This window comes from Ranitomeya imitator, chromosome 3, assembly GCF_032444005.1.
Source record: "Ranitomeya imitator isolate aRanImi1 chromosome 3, aRanImi1.pri, whole genome shotgun sequence".
NCBI classification, from domain to species: Eukaryota; Metazoa; Chordata; class Amphibia; order Anura; family Dendrobatidae; genus Ranitomeya; species Ranitomeya imitator.
The window spans coordinates 717,030,475-717,049,251 of record NC_091284.1 but is presented as its reverse complement, the minus strand read 5'-3'; the positions used below and the strand labels follow the sequence as shown (position 1 = coordinate 717,049,251).

At 47.0% G+C, this 18,777-nt stretch overlaps 1 protein-coding gene across 1 annotated transcript in view; it reads left to right on the top strand.

Moving 5' to 3' along the window:
• The window catches only part of NCKAP1L (NCK associated protein 1 like), a 397,914-nt gene that overhangs the window by 80,676 nt on the left and 298,461 nt on the right, over positions 1–18,777 (top strand). The window contains exons 13-15 of the mRNA XM_069758709.1: positions 10,116–10,248; positions 11,037–11,118; positions 17,927–17,985. Coding sequence (XP_069614810.1) covers positions 10,116–10,248; positions 11,037–11,118; positions 17,927–17,985 — 274 coding nt within the window. The remainder of the gene's footprint in view (positions 1–10,115; positions 10,249–11,036; positions 11,119–17,926; positions 17,986–18,777) is intronic.

Below are 18,777 nucleotides of genomic sequence, written 5' to 3'. Positions count from 1 at the left end.
CGGCGGCTCTGCCGGCGCGAGGCGGCGACGTGGAGCGGCGACCAGCCAGGCACGGCCCGATGCCAGGGCCGCAGCGGAAGCCAGGGCCGCAACGGAAGTGCGGCCTAGTCCGGGAGCGAGCGGCGGTGCGGCGCCCTCTAGCGGTGCCAGAAGCAGCCGGAGCACAGCGCGGGCAGCGGCGGCAGAGTCAGGAGGAGAAGGGAGCACAGCGACGTCAGCGGTGAGGGCCGCACAGGTAGTGCGGCCTAGTCCGGGATCGAGGGGAAGTGCGGCGCCCCCCAGCGGCGCCAGGAACAGCAGACTTACAGCACAGTCAGCGGCGGCGACAACAGGAGGAGTCAGGAGTCCAGCGACGGCAGCAGTGAGGGGGAGCTATGGAGCAGCGGTGACAGCGGCGGGCTCACCTCCCCTAGGTGGGCCTGGCAGCGGCACGAGACGACAGAGTAGGGCGACGGGCAGGCTGGCATCGGTGGTTCAGCTGGGCCCGGGACGCGTTGGTCGTGGGGCAGGTGTCGGTCGGGCAAGTAGGCCAGGAGGCCGAGGTGGATTGCAAACAGCCGTCAGGTCAAGATCCGCCAGGAGGTCCAGCGACAGGAGTGTATCGCCAGTCTCGGTCCCCCCTGGTGACGTGGAGGCCAGGGGCGCGGGCCTGGGGCAATTCAGCGGCAGCGACGACCCCGGATCTGAGAGCGAACATCCAGAAGATGGCGAACAGCGGGATTCCGGAGACACGGCTGGTGGGGACACAGCACCTGCGCAGCCTCGTGAGTACATGTCTATTCCTATTTCGGTGCCGGGTACGGTGGGGTTAGTGGAGGGGGTAGGGGACGCTGGTTCTGGGCTTCCTGGCGTTAGAGAGCTTTTGGCAGGTATGTCGCATATTTTGAGGCGATTGGACGCGGGGCCAGCAAGTAATATGGGAGGGTCACCTGCTGGGGCTTGGTTGGTGGATCCTGTTAGTACAGCCGGGGGAGGGGGCTCCGGTGAATTAGTGAGGTCTGGGGCGGCCGCGTCGGCCCAGGCAGCTGGGGTGTCAGTGTCGGTTCAAACGGAGACGGGTAAGAAGGATGAGATAAAGTTGGATGATCGGGCAAAAGGGGAGGTCTTTGTGTGCTTTGAGGGTCCCCTCGGTGCCCATTTAAAGAAGGAGGTGAAGGAGAAGATCTGGAAGGATGAATTTGTTGAGATTTTCTCCCTCCTCCCTTTGGAAAAATTTAATCTGGACAAAGGGAAAAAAGATGATAGCAAAAAGGAAGAGGAGGAAAAAAGGCGTTGGCGCCTGATTCCGCAAACGTTTGTTAATTGGCAACAGGCTTTTGCTATCTTGGCCAGTGTGATAGGAGAAAAATTCCCGGAAAATTGCTCGGGTCTTTTCTGTTACTTTGATTCTATTGGTGAGGCACATCGTACGTATGGGGGCCAGGCTTGGCAGCGTTACGATGAACAATTCAGGCAGCGGAAGGCGGTTAGGCCTGAGATAAAATGGGAGCATAAGGACATTGGATTGTGGCTGAAGGTGATGGCCCCTGTGAGGTACGGGCAGTCCTTTCAAGGGGGCGCGGGGAGTAGTAGTCAGCAATCAGGACAAGGGGGAGGAGGAGGACAGGGGTATCAAGGGGCGAAGGAAAAAACGGGAACGTGCTGGCAGTTCAATGACGGCCAGTGCAAGTATGGCAATACCTGCAGGTTTAAGCACGTGTGTTCCCATTGTAGCGGAGCTTCACACGGGGCTTCAAAATGTTTCAGAAAAGCAAGGGGCAAGCCAGCAGGGGGTAGCGGTCATGGGGGTGACGCCGGTGAGGCTTCAAAAGATGGCCCCTTATCTAAGTAGATATCCGGACCGGTTGAAGGCGGTGGTGATTAGGGACGGTTTTGCTGAAGGTTTTAGGATTCCTCACCCGAATCATACGGTCCCCTTTTCTACAAAAAATCTGAGGTCAGCAAGTTTACATGCGGATGTTGTTTCAAGTAAGTTAGCAAAAGAGGTGGAGTTAGGAAGAATGGCGGGCCCGTTTAGTTCGCTGCCTATGGAAGGGGTGATCGTTTCTCCATTGGGGGTGGTGCCCAAGAAGGAGCCAAATAAGTTTCGTTTAATCCAGCACCTATCGTACCCAAAAGGTTGTTCTGTTAACGATGGCATTGCGGAGGAATTATGCTCGGTTGTATACACGTCGTTCGATGCGGCAGTGCAATGGGTTCGTATGTACGGAGCGGGGGCCTTGATGGCGAAGACAGACATCGAGTCTGCCTTTCGGCTTCTGCCGGTACATCCGGAGAGCATTCCGTTACTAGGTTGTTTTTGGAATGGAGAATTTTATTTAGACAGGTGTTTGCCGATGGGCTGTTCCATTTCTTGCTCGTTGTTTGAAACTTTCAGTACTTTTTTGGAATGGGTTGTTAGAGACGTTTCTGATGTTGCTTCGGTCATTCATTATTTGGATGACTTCATGTTTGTGGGCCCCCCGGACTCTGCGGTTTGCGGTAATTTATTGGCCACCATGGAATGGGTGTCCGGGCATTTCGGGGTCCCTTTGGCGCAGGAGAAAACAGAGGGTCCCTGTACGGTCTTAAGTTTTCTCGGGATTCTTATCGATTCTAGAAAGATGGAATGCAGGTTGCCCGACGACAAATTGTTGTTGCTGAAGCAGGAGGTGTCCAGAATCGGAAAATTGAGGAAAGTGACGTTGAAGGAGTTACAGTCGTTGCTAGGGCGCTTAAATTTTGCGTGCCGGATCATGCCTATGGGCCGGATTTTTTGCCGAAGGTTGTCCAGAGCTACGGCGGGAGTCCGTGCAGCTCATCATTTCATACGTTTGAGCCGGGAGCACAAGGACGATCTGTTGGTTTGGCAGCGTTTCTTGGAAAATTATAATGGCAGATCATTGATTCAGCAGGAGGATTTGAACGCCTTTGATTGTGAAATTTATACGGACGCAGCAGGGGGAGCCGGTTATGGCGCCTACTGTGCAGGCAAATGGAGTGTCGGAGTGTGGCCGGAAGAATGGCGGCAAAACGGGCTAACCAAAAATTTGGCATTGTTGGAGTTGTTCCCAATTGTAGTGGCAGCGTTTATTTGGGGCGAGAATTTTAAGGATCGTCGGGTACGATTCCATTGTGATAACTTGAGTGTCGTGTCAGTTATCAACAGTTTATCTTCCTCTTCTCCCCCCGTGATTAGGTTGGTTAGGGAATTGGTGTTGAGGTGTTTGGAATTGAATTCGTGGATTTCGGCGGTGCATGTACCAGGTGTCCAAAACAATATAGCTGATGCTTTATCTCGTTTTCAGTGGGACCGATTCCGGGAACTGGCGCCAGATTCGGAACCTACAGGAGCGGGATGTCCTTCGCATCTGTGGCAGATTGTTGCGGAAGGGGAGGTCGCTTGATACAGGCCTCACTGTCGAGCAGGACATGGTCGGATTATGCAGCGGCGTGGGAGATGTGGGAAGGTTGGTTGGTCCAATGCGGCCCAGTGGAATCCGACGGCGATAAGATTATGGCTCTGCTGGCTTTGATGGGTAAGGCGGCCGAATGGGGATGGTCCGTTTCGAGGTTAAACAAAGTTGTTGCGGGTCTGGCCTTTGGTTTTCGGTGGCAAGGTTCAGCTGATCTGACAAAAGATTTTTTGATAAGGCAGGCTTTGAAGGGTTTTCGGAAGGGCAATGTGTCTTTTGATAAGCGTAGGCCGATTTCTTTTGGTATGCTGGAACGGCTTGGGGAGGCTTTGGGCGGTATTTGTAGTTCGCAGTTTGAGGTTGTATTGTTTAGGTTAGCCTTCTCTTTAGCGTTCTTTGGCGCTTTGCGCCTGGGGGAGCTGGTGTCCCCAAATAAAAATAAGGTGGGTGGTCTGTTAGCGGAAGATGTTGACTTTTGGGCAGGAGGTATTGTATTTTGGATCAGGCGTTCTAAGACTGATCAGCTTGGTAGGGGTAGGCGAGTGGTGCTGGGGAGAGTTGACGGTAGCGGGATGTGCCCGCAGCACTGTTTGGAATCTTATTGGCGTCTGTCGGCACTGAGGGCAGGCCCTTTGTTACGACATCAGAACGGGGAATTTTTGTCGCGCTACCAATTTACGGCGCTGTTGAAGAGGGGTTTGGGATCGTTGGGTGTTGACCCGAAGAATTTCGGGTCGCATTCATTTCGAATTGGTGCTGCGTCCGAGGCGGATGGTCTGGGCCTAGGCGTTGATGTTATCAAAAGAATAGGCAGATGGAGTTCGGATCGATATCTGTCTTATATTAGGAATTAGGTCTGTGGGGGAGAGAGCCTTGTTATGGTGTTAATCATTGTTGTGTTTTTTCAGGTCGAACCTCCCTCCTGGCATGGATTATCGGACATTCATTTGTTCATTGGGGTGCGCTTCGTGCGGATGTCAGGCGAAATGGTAGGCAATTAGGCTTTGTAAGGGATTCGGTGGTTATTAGATGGTTGGGATTCCGGGGTATGTTATGGCGGAGTTTGTTGCCGGCAGTTGCCAACGCCGCTAGATTGGATCGACCCCCGGACATTTTGGTGGTTCACCTTGGAGGAAATGATTTGGGAGTTAGGCCAGTGAGGGAGTTGATCAGAGACATTCGTTTTGATTTTTTACGGTTGTGGGTATCTTTCCCGGGTGTTGTGACGGTGTGGTCGGACATTGTACCAAGGCGGAAGTGGCGTGATGTACGGTCCCATAGAGGGATCAATAGAGCCCGGGTGAAGCTGAATAGGGCGGTGGCAGGATTTGTGTCTCGGAACGGGGGTATTGCCGTTAGACATTTGGAGCTGGAGGATGGGATTGGCAATTATTGGAGGGATGATGGAGTGCATCTTAATGATGTTGGTATGGATTTATGGGCACTCGGGCTACAGGAAGGAGTCGAGAGAGCTTTGGTGGCGGTGGGGCACTCACGAGCCTGAGGTGGTCAGGGCTGTTCGTGTGTGGCGGGGGGTGGGGTTCTTGGAGGTGGTGATGACGTTTTTACGGGGTTGATCTGGCTTTTGTTTACGGGCTCTGGACGGGGAATTTACCTCGGGAGCTTTGGGGTTTTGGTTTGCCCGAAATGGGTTACATGGTGCCCTTGAGCTGGTGGTCACGGCTGAGGGTAAAGAAGTGTTTGGTTTTAAAGTTGGTGGTGGCTTTATGCCTATTTTTGAGCCAGATTTCTTACCCCCAAGAACCCTCCCCTCCAGGTTTTTACATATGGTATATATGTTGTTATTTATGTTATTGTTTGTTTAATAAAATGGCCGCTGTGGCCAAAATTATCCAAAGAAATTTACGTGTTGGTGTTTAATTTAAATTTACAGGAGAAGGGGAGAATGGCCCCCTGGGGATGGGGTGGGGGTCAGGAAGATTGAGTACGGGAAAGACCCTGTTTTGGCGATACGCGGTCAAGAAGGGGGGCTGTAATGGGCGCAGCTGGATGAAAGCCCCCACATGACTGCGTTGCCAAGAAGGGAGTTTTAGAGTTTTGAATAAAAAAAGGGATCTTATAGGTGATTGGTGGAAATTTTTGAATAAGGGGTGGACCTAGTGGGGAAAGGAGGCAGGGGCTGGAGAAGTGCGGGAAGGATCACTTGTGAGGTGAATCATCAGGAGAGAAGCCCACCCTCCCTCCCTTTATTGTGGATTAGTTTAAGTGAACAGTTTGATGGAGGGGTAGCCGGGGAGTTGGGTTTTTTCTCATCTCGGTTTTTTTTTTTAATCAGTTATTGCCAGAGGGGAGTTTTCGTTATCATTGTCACAGTGGCAGTTTTGGCGGGGGGTGGGGTTCTTGGAGGTGGTGATGACGTTTTTACGGGGTTGATCTGGCTTTTGTTTACGGGCTCTGGACGGGGAATTTACCTCGGGAGCTTTGGGGTTTTGGTTTGCCCGAAATGGGTTACATGGTGCCCTTGAGCTGGTGGTCACGGCTGAGGGTAAAGAAGTGTTTGGTTTTAAAGTTGGTGGTGGCTTTATGCCTATTTTTGAGCCAGATTTCTTACCCCCAAGAACCCTCCCCTCCAGGTTTTTACATATGGTATATATGTTGTTATTTATGTTATTGTTTGTTTAATAAAATGGCCGCTGTGGCCAAAATTATCCAAAGAAATTTACGTGTTGGTGTTTAATTTAAATTTACAGGAGAAGGGGAGAATGGCCCCCTGGGGATGGGGTGGGGGTCAGGAAGATTGAGTACGGGAAAGACCCTGTTTTGGCGATACGCGGTCATGTAAGTATGTAGTGTTTGTTTTTTTTTACATTTACACTGGTAACCAGGGTAAATATCGGGTTACTAAACACGGCCCTGCGCTTAGTAACCCGATGTTTACCCTGGTTACTAGTGAAGACATCGCTGAATCGGTGTCACACACGCTGATTCAGCGATGTCTTCGGGAGATCCAGCGACAAAATAAAGTTCTGGCCTTTCTGCTCAGACCAACGATGTCACAGCAGGATCAAGATCGCTGCTGCGTGTCAAACACAACAATATCGCTATCCAGGACGCTGCAACGTCACGGATCGCTAGCGATATCGTTGTTAAATTGTTCAGTGTGAAGGTACCTTTAAACTTAGGCCTCCTTCACACGTCCATATAAAACACATGAAAAACCGGCATCGGTGTCATCAGTGTTTTGCATCAGTGTGTCATCATTGTTTTCCATCATTGTTTCATTAGTATTTTCCATCAGTGTATCTGTGTCATCAGTGTGTTCCATCAGTGAGTCATCAGTGTTTACCATCGGTGTATCTGTCATCAGTGTTTTCCATCACTGCATCATCAGTGTTTTCCATCATTGTTTCATCAGTGTTTTCCATCAGTGTATCTGTGTCATCATTGTTTTCCATCACTGTTTCATCAGTGTTTCTATGTCATCAGTGTTTTCCATCAGTGTTTCTATGTCATCAGTGTGTTCCATCAGTGTGTCATCAGTGTGTTCCATCAGTGTGTCATCAGTGTTTTCCATCTGTGTATCTGTCATCAGTGTTTTCCATCAGTGTGTCATCAGTGTTTTCAATCAGTGTATCTGTGTCATCAGTGTTTTCCATCAGTGTGTCATCAGTGCTTTCCATCAGTGTATCATCAGTGTATCATCTGTGTCATCAGTGTTTTCCATCAGTGCATCTATGTCATCAGTGTTTTCCATCAGTGCATCTATGTCATCAGTGTTTTCCATCAGTGTATCTATGTCATCAGTGTTTTCCATCAGTGTATCATCAGTGTATCATCTGCGTCATCAGTGTTTTCCATCAGTTCATCTATGTCATCAGTGTTTTCCATCAGTGTATCGGCAGTGGTGTCATCATCAGTGTTTTCCATCAGTGTCAGGGGCGGACACAGACAGCTTGGGGCCCCTGTGCTGGAAATGTGCCTGGGCCCCTTCCTTCTAAGGTGACAAAGCTATATATATATATATATATATATATATATATATATATATATATATATATATACACATACACATATATACACACACACATGTGTGGCTATATATATATAGCTCTGCTGCCATTTTCTCTTGCAGGCTGCAGGGATTGCTCTCTGCCTGCCGCAATCTGGCCAGGGGCCCCCGGAGCCTCTGGGCCAAATAAACCCCTATGGGAGGTGGAGCCGCATATTCATGACAGTAATGGGCGGCACCAGGTGACCGCTCATACAGGAGAAGCTGCGGCGAGGACAGGACGCTGCGAGGGAGCCGGGTGAGTATTTTATTACCAGCGGGCGGGCGCACAGGGGGTGGGAGGGGGGTGGGGACAGGGATTTTTATTTAAAACACGAAAAAAAAAAAAAAAAGGATTTTTCATATCTTCTTTCCAGCGAACGCTGCTGGAGAGAAGATAGGAATGGTGGCTTCAGCACCACGTGGGGGGCACAGCGCTTACTGTAGCGCTGTCTCCTGCACGGCACACGGACTGCAAGCGGACAGCGTCCGTGTGCGGTACGTGTTTTACATGGACCCATTGACTTTAATGGGTCCGTGTAATCCGTGCGCTCCCACGAACACTGACATGTCTCCGTGTTTTGCACACGGACACACGGTCCGTGAAAACACGCTGACATGTGCAGAGACACATTGATTTCAATGTGTCTACGTGAGTCAGTGTCTCCGGTACGTGAGGAAACTGTCACCTCACGTACAGGAGCCACTGACGTGTGAAACCGGCCTAAGGCAGTGTGTGATTGGCTGAGAGGTAACCATGCACAAATGTCACTGTGCACTCCATATAACCTTAGACATGCACCAGGGGGCGCTCTGTAGATCTCTATCCCCATTCACCCCCTATATAGTGGATCAATCATTTTAATACATTTATTCCGGGGGGGGCCGGCCCTTCCCCTACCTAGACCAATGATTCATTCCTCCCCTCACCCCCCTAAGGGGTAAGGACATAGTCCTGCGGATCAATGAGGCACTGGGAAGAGTGCGCACGCGCATGCACACAGCAGCAGTGAGTCACTGTGACTGAGAGGCCCTTCCCCTCCCTCCTCCTCTCTTCCTGGTCCAGCGTCTGCTACCCGTCACCTCACCGCAGACCGCACCATTGACAGCCGGCTGGACAGCAGCATAATGTATGCTAGCAGGTGAGGATGGGGGCCCTTTTGACTGTCACATCACATGCGTGCAGCAGAGCGGTCCCCCCCTGCTTCTCCTATTAGCAGTAATACTGCTGCCGGCTGTCATTCACATTCATTGCTTTGCATGTTCGTCAGGGGCCCCCTCCCACTCTGTGCCCCAGTGCGGTTGCATCTGTGGAACAGGCGGTATGTCCGCCCATGATCAGTGTATCATCTGTGACATCAGTGTTTTCCATCAGTGTGTCATCAGTGTTTTCCATCAGTATCATCAGTGTATCATCTGTGTCATCAGTGTTTTCCATCAGTGTGTCATCAGTGTTTTCTGTCAGTGTATCATCAGTGTTTTACATCAGTGTGTCATCTGTGTCATCAGTGTTTTCCATCCGTGTTGCCCAGTGACAGGCACAAAACATCACTGCTCTAGAGGAGATCTGCATGGAGGAATGGGCCAACATACCACCTGCAGTGTGTGGCAACCTTGTGAAGACTTACAGAAAACGTTTGACCTCTATCATTGCCAACAAAGGATATACAACAAAATATTGAGATGAACTTTTGTTAATGACCAAATACTTATTTTCCACCATAATTTGCAAAATAAATCTTACCAAATCAGACACGGTGATTTTCTGTAGTTGTTTTCTCATTTTGTCTCCCATAGTTGAGGTCTACCTGTGATGTCAATTACAGGCCTCTCTCATCTTTTTAAGTGGAGAACTTGCAGAATTAGGCCTCTTTCACACTTCAGTTGTTTGGCGTCAGTCCAAAACCGCCATTTTCCTCAAATAACGGATCCGTCAATTTTTTTTGACGGATCCGTTATTTTCCCATAGACTTGCATTAGCGACGAATTGTGACGGATGGTCGTCCGTTCCATCCGCCATGCGACGGATCCGTCGAAATTTGGTGGACGTTTTCTGGACATAGACGGACATTGAAACGTTTTTTGTCAACGCCGAAATGGCGGATCGCGACGGATCCGTCGTGTCCGCCATTCCATAGAATGGCCGCCTATGGGCGACGGATCCGTCCAACCGTCATTTCGGCGGATCCATCGCCCCAATCCGTTTTTTCAATTGCGCATGCTCCAAAAAGTAGATACTTTTCCCAGACAACCCCCAAGTAACGGATCAGTCAAAAAAACGGATCCGTTAGAACCGTTTTCTCAACAATTGTGACGGATCCGTCAATCCGTCACCATGTCGGTAGTGACTGACGCCAAACAACTGAAGTGTGAAAGAAGCCTTAGTGGCTGACTAAATACTTTTTTCCCCCACTGTATATGCTGTACATGTTTTCACGGACCCATAGACTTATATTGGTCGTTGTCATCTGTGCTGCTGACAAAAAATGGACATGTCTCCATATGTTTTGCACTAACACACGGTCAGTGTAAAAACACGAATATCTGCATAACACTAGAGGTTATAATGGATATGTGTGGGATTCATGAAAAAATTGGATAAATACCACACGTACTGGAAACGTGGGTGTGTGACGGAGCCCCAATGGGAATAGTAATGCACAAACATTTGTCGCCTTAATTATAATCTTTTTTGCATGTTTTCCCTCCAGACATATAGCTGAGTTGATGTTTTTAATTGAAGAGGTCCGGGCGCTTGTGAGGAATAACCTTCCAATCATTCAGCGTTATTATCTACAGTATCTGGCAAAATTTGATGCTTTGATTCTCAGTGACATTATACAGGTCAGTGACACAGTATATATTCGTATATAAAATGGTTGACGTGCATGAATGTACTATTTTTTGTATACCCTCTCATGCAATGTATTTACCAGACCTAATTCTAAGATGCCAATCTGGCTGGGTTCACATTGCGTTGGTGCAGTCCGTTCAACGCATGCGTTAAATGGACTGCACCAACGCTAGTGCCTTTTAAAGATCGCGTTATGTGATCACGATAGCGCAGATGCTCCACCTACGCTTTCGGTGACGGACCCGGAAACGCTGCAGACCGTGTCCGAGGGTCCGTCACAGAATGACGGCACATCGCTAACGCATGCCAATTATGACATGCGTTAGCGATGCGCTACATAATGGGTGCGCTAACGTTAGTGCCGCTGTGTAACGGATGCCGTCAGTGCATTGCCCTTGACGCAATGTGAACCTGGCCTTAGTGATGAGTGAACGTGCTGGGATGAGTTGTTATCCGAGCATGCTCGGGTGCTAGCCGAGTGTCTTCGGCGTGCTAGAATAATATGTTCCATTCCCCGTGCCTACATTCCTCGCGGCTGCAACACATGCAGGGATTACCTAACAAACATGCAATTTTCACATGTGTTGCGCTGTTGAACAGCCGTGTGACATGCAGTCGCAGGGACTCAAACATATTTTTCAAGCACGCCGAAGGCACTCAGTTAGCACCCGAGCATGCTCAGATAACACCTTATCTCAGCACGTTCACTCATCACTAATGCCATTGACTCTCTGCAATTCTGAATAGATCATAATAATCCCTGAAAATATACTTCTAGAATTTGACTGTTTGTCCAGAAGAGGAATCCGTGATCATGTCATCATTCGTCAGCACATTGTCTGCTCTCAACGTAAAGCAAGGTAATACACTTCTTACACAAAACTGTTCAAAGTTTGGTTACCCTTTCATGCTATTTTTTTTTAAGGTAATGAAGAAGAAACAGGTATAAAGAGGGTCCCATGGAAATGGAAAAAAATAAAAATCTGTCCCCTTTCCTTGCTTGATTACACCATTACAGTCCTCTGTTCCGCAACACTGGCAATACTTTTTGCCTGTCCCCCTCCTCTTATAGACCCCATAATGACTGCAAGGGTTACCTGTGAGAAATCTTGTCTCATTACTACATGCTTAAAACCACACGTAGTAGAATTTTTTCCATGAAATGGAAAATCTGTGGTTGAGATCAGAGACATTTCCACCTCCAGATGACGATCCTCACATTTTTGAAACCCCCATTAAGATTTATCAAATTGTAAACTTTTGTACATTTTCAGTCCAGAGTCCAAACCCAAAAATTGTGACAATTAATCAGTGCTCGACCTCACCCTAATAATTCCCAGAAAATCGACATGCACATAGTGTTAACCTGATCAGAGGGGTTCTGGTTAGGATTGTACTGAAAAAAAATGCATGCATTAAATAAGCCTCACTAGATTCAGTTAAGACGTCTGGCGTATGATTATATTTAATAAAACAACTGTATGCTGTCTCACGTTTAGATGAGCATTATATTATGTCCTGTAAGTATATCTACCGTAGTACCCTACTTACAATAGGCTGTAAAGCAGGAGAGTCTTTAAAGAAAGTAGATTTTACAATAGGTTGTCATTAAAATGTTCTACTCCTTGGCTTCTACTGCCTCTATGTATCATAGTACATAAGATTGCAGAATGAGCTATCAGCTAAGCTACTTCTGAAAATGAGAGTTTGCCCTTTTTTTTTTCTCCTGAACTATGTTTTAGGCCGGTTTCACATGTCAGTGGCTCCGGTACGTGAGGTGACAGTTTCCTCACGTACCGGAGCCACTGACACACGTAGACGCAGTGAAATCAATGCATCTTTGCAGATGTCATTGATTTTTTGCAGACCGTGTCTCCGTGTGCCAAACACGGAGACATGTCAGTGTTTGTGGGAGCGCATGGATTACACGGACCCATTAAAGTCAATGTGTCCGTGTAAAACACGTACCGCACACGGATGTTGTCCGTGTGCAGTCCGTGTGCCGTGCAGGAGACAGCGCTACTGTAAGCGCTGCCCCCCCCCACTGGTGCTGAAGCCGCGATTCATATCTTCCCTGCAGCAGCGTTTGCTGTAGAGAAGATATGAATAGTCATGTTTAAAATAAATATCCATGTGGATATTTATGCCACGTGGGGCCGCCCATTACAATCATGAATATGTGGCTCCACCTCCCATAGGGGTGGAGCCGCATATTCATTACTGTAAATGAGCGGCCCCACGTGACCGCTCATACAGTAGATGGTGCAGCCAGGACAGGAAGCAGCGCCAGCCAGCGAGGGAGCCGGGTGAGTATTTTAATAACAGCGGGGGGTGGGAAGGGGGCGATGGGCACATGGATATTTATTTTAAACACGATTATTCATATCTTCTCTACAGCAAACGCTGCTGCAGGGAAGATATGAATCGCGGCTTCAGCACCAGATGCAGGGGACAGCACTAAACTTTAGCACTGTCTCATGCATGGTGCATGGGGTGCCCAGTGGGCACGCCGGCGGCACACGTGTGCCGCACGTGTGCCACACTGATGTGCCACAGAAACGCACCGGCACACGGACACGGATAATTCCGGTACCGATTTTTCATGTACCGGAATTATCTGGACGTGTGAGACTGGCCTTAAGATAATTTCTACAATTTAGGAGATGACAGATAGGGCTTACAAACTGATGGGACAAGCTCACTGATGGATTCAGTGATTGCTCATTCTGCAGTTTGCTATGTACCGTGATACACAGAGGCTGTAGTAGAGAAAGAGTTTAAAATTCAAAATGAAAACCAGGGGCCTAACTACAATAAGTGCAGAGGTTGCAATTGCACCTGGGTCCTGGAGCCTAAAGGGCCCAAAAAGTTCCTTGGGGCGATATGAAAAGACCAATACTATTAAAGACTTGTAATAAATGGGAGCCCATTGGAGCTCTTGCATTGGGGCCCACGAGCTTCGAGTTTTGCCACTGATGAAAAACTAAGTCAAAAGTACATTTTTTTAAAGACAAAAATACATATATTTAAATAAAAATGTCCCAGAGGTATGTGGGATATGTTCCTTGTTGAATAGCAGAATTTACTATTCAGTAAGAACAATGTCCTTACTAGTAACTGTGACTGATACTGGTGAAATAAGTATTGAACACGTCACCAATTTTCTAAGTAAGGCTAGGTCCATATTGCGTTAGGGCAATCCATTTAATGGATCCGTTAAACAGATGCGCTAAAAATTAGCCCAAATTGTCTTCAATTTTTGCCATCGCGTTAACACATGTGGCTACGCATCCGTCTGCGTTTGCAATAGCGTTCTATGCAGAACGAACGCTTCCGTTCACTGTGCGTTTGCTGTACTGGACCCAAAAATGTGGTAGTCCACGTTGGAAGGTACATCACGAACTAACGGACCATTGCACACGCATGCCGATTTTGACATGCGTTAGGATCGGTTACAATAATGCAAGTCTATGGGTGCGTTAATGTGTCCGTTACATTGTGTTATTACTGCTTACAAACGGATCCATTAAACGGATTGCCCTAACGCAATATTGACCTAGCCTAAGCATATTTCTGAAGGTGCTGTTGACATGAAATTCACATCAGTTGTCAGTGACTATCTGTACAATTGACACGGGCAGAGAAAACAAACCATATTTGTCCATAAATTAGGTTATGTGTAATAATGAGAAATAACACTACGAAAAAGCATTGAACGCGCTTCCTGAAATGTATTTAAAGGGAACCTGTCACCAGGTTTGGCCGATAAGAGATACAGCCATCACATTTCAGGGCTGACATACAGCATTCTATAATGCTGTATATCTGCCCCCAACTCGACCTGCAAGTGAAGAAAAATAACTTTTATTACACTCACCTGCGGGGTGGTCTGGTCCAATGGGTGACGCTTTTCTTGGTCCGGCGCCTCCCTTCTTCTTGCGATGCCGCTCTCCTGCTTGCTTCGTGTGGATGACTTGTCTCCTCGGCACCGCACTCCGGCGCAGGCGTACTTCGCTGCCTTGTTGAGGGCAGAGCAAATCACTGCAGTGCGCAGGTGCCGGGAGAGGTCAAAGAGCCCCGATGCATGCACATTGCATTATTTTGCTCTGCCCTCGATAGGGCAAAGATGTACACCTGCGCAGGAGCGCTGTGCGGAGGAGACTGTGTGGATGATGAAGAGAAGCGTCATCCACACGAAGCAAGCAGGAGGATGGGGATCATAAGAAGATGGGAGGTGCCGGACCAAGACCAGCGACACCCCTCGGACCGGACCATCCTGCAGGTGAGTATAAGAATCTACTATATAATTGTCTAAGGGTCACTTCCGTCTGTCCTTCTGTCTGTCACGGATATTCATTGGTCGCGGCCTCTGTCTGTCATGGGATCCAACTCGCTGATTGGTCGTGGCAAAACGCCCACGACCATTGACACGACCAATCAGCGACGGGTGCAGTCCGGCGGCAACATGGCTGCTCCTTCCTCCCCAGTCACCGCTCACACAGGGTTAATGCCAGTGGTAACGGACCGCGTTATGCCGCGGGTAACTCACTCCGTTACCACCGCTATTAACCCTGTGTGACCAAGTTTTTACTATTGATGCTGCCTATGCAGCATCAATAGTAAAAGGATCTAATGTTAAAAATATTTAAAAAAAAAAATCATTATATACTCACCTTCCGCCGCCTTTCCCGCTCATCGCGACACTCCGGTAACCGCTCCATGCAAGCGACAGGTTCCGGTGGCAAGGATGGTATGCGACAAGGACCTGCCATGACATCACGGTCATGTGACCGCGACCTCATCACAGGTCCTGCGCGCCTGCGTGAGAAGGGCCTGTCATGACGTCACGGTCATGTGACTGCGACGTCATCATGGGTCCTGCGCTACCAACCCTGGAACCGGAAGCTTTCGAGTGCACCGCACACACGCGACATTACAAGGGCTCCTGTTATGATCTGGTGGCCTAGGAGCAGCATGAGACGTACTCTGGAGAAGGTGGTACCTGTACTGACCGCAGACCCTGAACTTAGCACCGCAACTAGAAGTAGCCGTGGGATGTACCTAACACTCCCTAGACACCTCGACACAGCCTAAGAACTAACTTCCCCTAAATATAGAAACGGGAAAACTATCTTGCCTCAGAGAAAATCCCCAAAGGATAGACAGCCCCCCACAAATATTGACTGTGAGAGGAGAGGGAAATGACATACGCAGACTGAAATCAGGATTTAGCAAAGGAGGCCATACTAGCTAAAAAGAAAGAATATGACAGAGTACTATGCGGTCAGTATTAAAACACTAGAATATATCCACCACAGAAAATACAAATCTCCACATCTGACTAAAGACATGGAGGGTATATCTGCATCTCCAGAGACACAGCTTGGCTGCAAAAAATCCTTCACAGATAAAGCTGGACAAGACAAAACATGAAAATGCACTGAACTATAAGGTCCACAGCATGTGGACAGCAAAAACAAAGCCAGAACTTATTTTTGTTGAAATGAACAGCAAAACAGGAGAGACCAGGTATGGATGTGAATCCTCCAAAAACAATGGACAACTGGCACTGACTAAAGGATCAAGCAAGACTAAATAGCCCAATCCAAATTGCAATAAGTGGACACACCTGATAAATGCTGCGATCCAAAGACAGCAGCACTACCACTCATAACCACCGGAGGGAGCCCAAGAGCAGAATTCACAACAGGCTCCCTCGGAAGGTGAGTATATGTTTGCCCTCGGAAGGTGAGTATATGTTTATTTTTTATTTTTTAACCTGTGACATACGTGGCTGGGCAATATACTATGTAGCTGGGCAATATACTACGTGACTGGCCAATATACTACGTGGCTGGGCAATATACTACATGACTGGCCAATATACTACGTGGCTCTGTGCTGTATACTACGTCGCTGTGCAATATACTACGTGGCTATGTGCTGTGTACTATGTCACTGGACAATATACTACGTAACTGGGCAATATACTACGTGGCTGGGCAATATACTACATGGCTGGGCAATATACTATGTGACTGGGCAATATACTACGTGGCTGGGCAATATACTACGTGGTTGGGCAATATGCTATGTGGCTGGGCAATATACTACAGGGGCTGTGCAATATACTACGTGGACATGCATATTCTACAATACCTGATGCGTTAGAATCGGGCCACCATCTAGTGATATATATCAGCCCTGAAAGGTGATGGCTGTATCTCTTATCTGCCAAACCTGGTGAAAGGTTCACTTTATTGCTTTGTGAAAAAGCCTTTGTTGGTGATGACCGCTTCAAGATGCCTCCTGTATGGAGAAACTAGTCGCATGCATTGCTCAGGTGTAATTTAGTCCAATTCTTCCACACAAACACTCTACAAATCCTGATGGTCTTGTTGGCTCCTTCTATGAACTCTGGGCTTTAGCTCCTTCTCTAAATTTTCTTTTTGATGCAAGGCAGGTGATTGGCGGGTCATTACCGCAGCTTTATTTTCTTTCTCTGAAACCAATTGAGAGTTTCCTTTATTTTGTGTTTGGGATCATTGTCTTGCTGAAATGTCCACCCTTGTTTAATATTTATCATCCTGGTAGATGGCAGCAGATTTTTATGAAGAATGTTTCGGTACATTTGTTCATTCATCCTTCCTTCAATCACATGAAGTTTGTTAGTGACGTATGCTGAAAAACAGCCCCAAACCATGATGTCCCCACCTTTAATTTTCACTGTTGGTATGGTGTTTTGGGGTGATATGCAGTGCCTTTTGGCTTCCAAACATGGTGTGTATTATGGCATCCAAAGAGTTCAAGTTTTGTCTCATCTGACCAGACTATATTCTCAGAGTATTTCACAGGCTTGCCTAAATGTTGTTGAGCAAATTTTGAATGTGCTTAAACATGCTTTTTGTTCAGCAATACAGTCTTCCGTGGTGTGCATGCATACAGGCCATAAAAGTTGAGAGCTTTATGTCTAGTTATGTGCCTGCTGATTCCATGTCTTTCTGGAGCTCTCCACAGGTGGTCCTTGGTTCTTGGACAACACTTCTGATAATTATTTTCGCTCCTATGTCTGAAATCTAGAGGGCAGCACCTGGTCACTGCTGGTTTATGGTGAAATGATGCTATTTCCACTTCTGGATTAAGGCCCCAACAGTGCTCACTGGAACCTTCAGTAGTTTAGCAATTCTTCTATAACCAATGCCATCAGCATGTTCTTCAACAATAAGGTTGCAAAGGTCCTGGGACAGCTCTCTGTTTTTACCCATCATGAGATGTTTCTTGTGTGGCACCTTGGTAATAAGGTACCTTTTTATAGGCCATCAGTTGAACTATCTGATATCATTTTTCACTAAGTGGAAGGATTGCTTTCTAATTACTGATAGATTTCAGTTGGTGCTTTGACTTATCGTGGCTTTTTACACCTCTTTTCACATGTTCAATACTTTTTCCCTGTGTCATTTCTCATTATTACACAACTTAATTTATGGACATCTATGATTTGATTTCTTTGCCTGTGTGGATTGGATGGGTTGTTATATTTACTTAGTAAATTGGTGAAGTGTTCAATACTTATTTCACGCACTGTATATATACTAAAGTCATTAGAGCCAGGTTATCCTAAGAGCTTAACGACACCATTTAAAGTTTTGTAATTTTTCTTTTCTGCAGTTGAAAACAAGGAGCAATTTGATTTTCGAGCTTTAAGGCTTGACTGGTTCCGGCTACAGGTAATGAAGCTAGGAAACGTACCTGACCACTCCAATATCACTGATTTATTTTACTCTAAGGCCTCATTCAGTTGTCAGAGATTTTTCTGGTACTCAAAGAAACGATACAAGTTTCATCAGTGTTTTGCAGGGTGTCATTTTAATCAGTGATTTTCTCGTTTGAGTAAACAGATAATTTAGTTACAAAACTTTTCAGATGTGTTAATAATAGATAACACACAGATTGTACATTGATGGCATCCTTGCGCTGTCTGTTATTTTCACAGATCCATAGAATTGTATAGGTGATTCTTAACCATGACTCAGATTAATATCGGTTACATATGCTATCATGTGTTCTATCCATGAATAACATGGATAGAACACTTACGTGCTTTACGGACATCTGAATGAGGCCTAAAATGCAGAAAAAAACGATATAATTCAGTGTAAAACATAAAACTGCAATCAACTTGTTACAAAAATTACTGGGGTACACGGTATACTGGGTTATTTTCATTTCAATGTGCAATAATAATGTCCAACACTAGATGTCACTGCAATAGAACAGATGATATTTTTAGTGACTTGCGACCACATGGTTCCTTGTGTTTTGCAATGATGCTTCATCTGATTTTAATATTCTGCTTTGTAATAGGAAATATAAATAAATAATGTGCAATATTTCAATTAAACAGCTCTGCCGCAGTCTTGGGCGTCATCACCACAACTGTCATTAAGATTGAAACCGTGCTGTGCTCCCAAAATGAAAATAGATGAAACATTTATTAATGCACTTTGGCTTAGCAATTC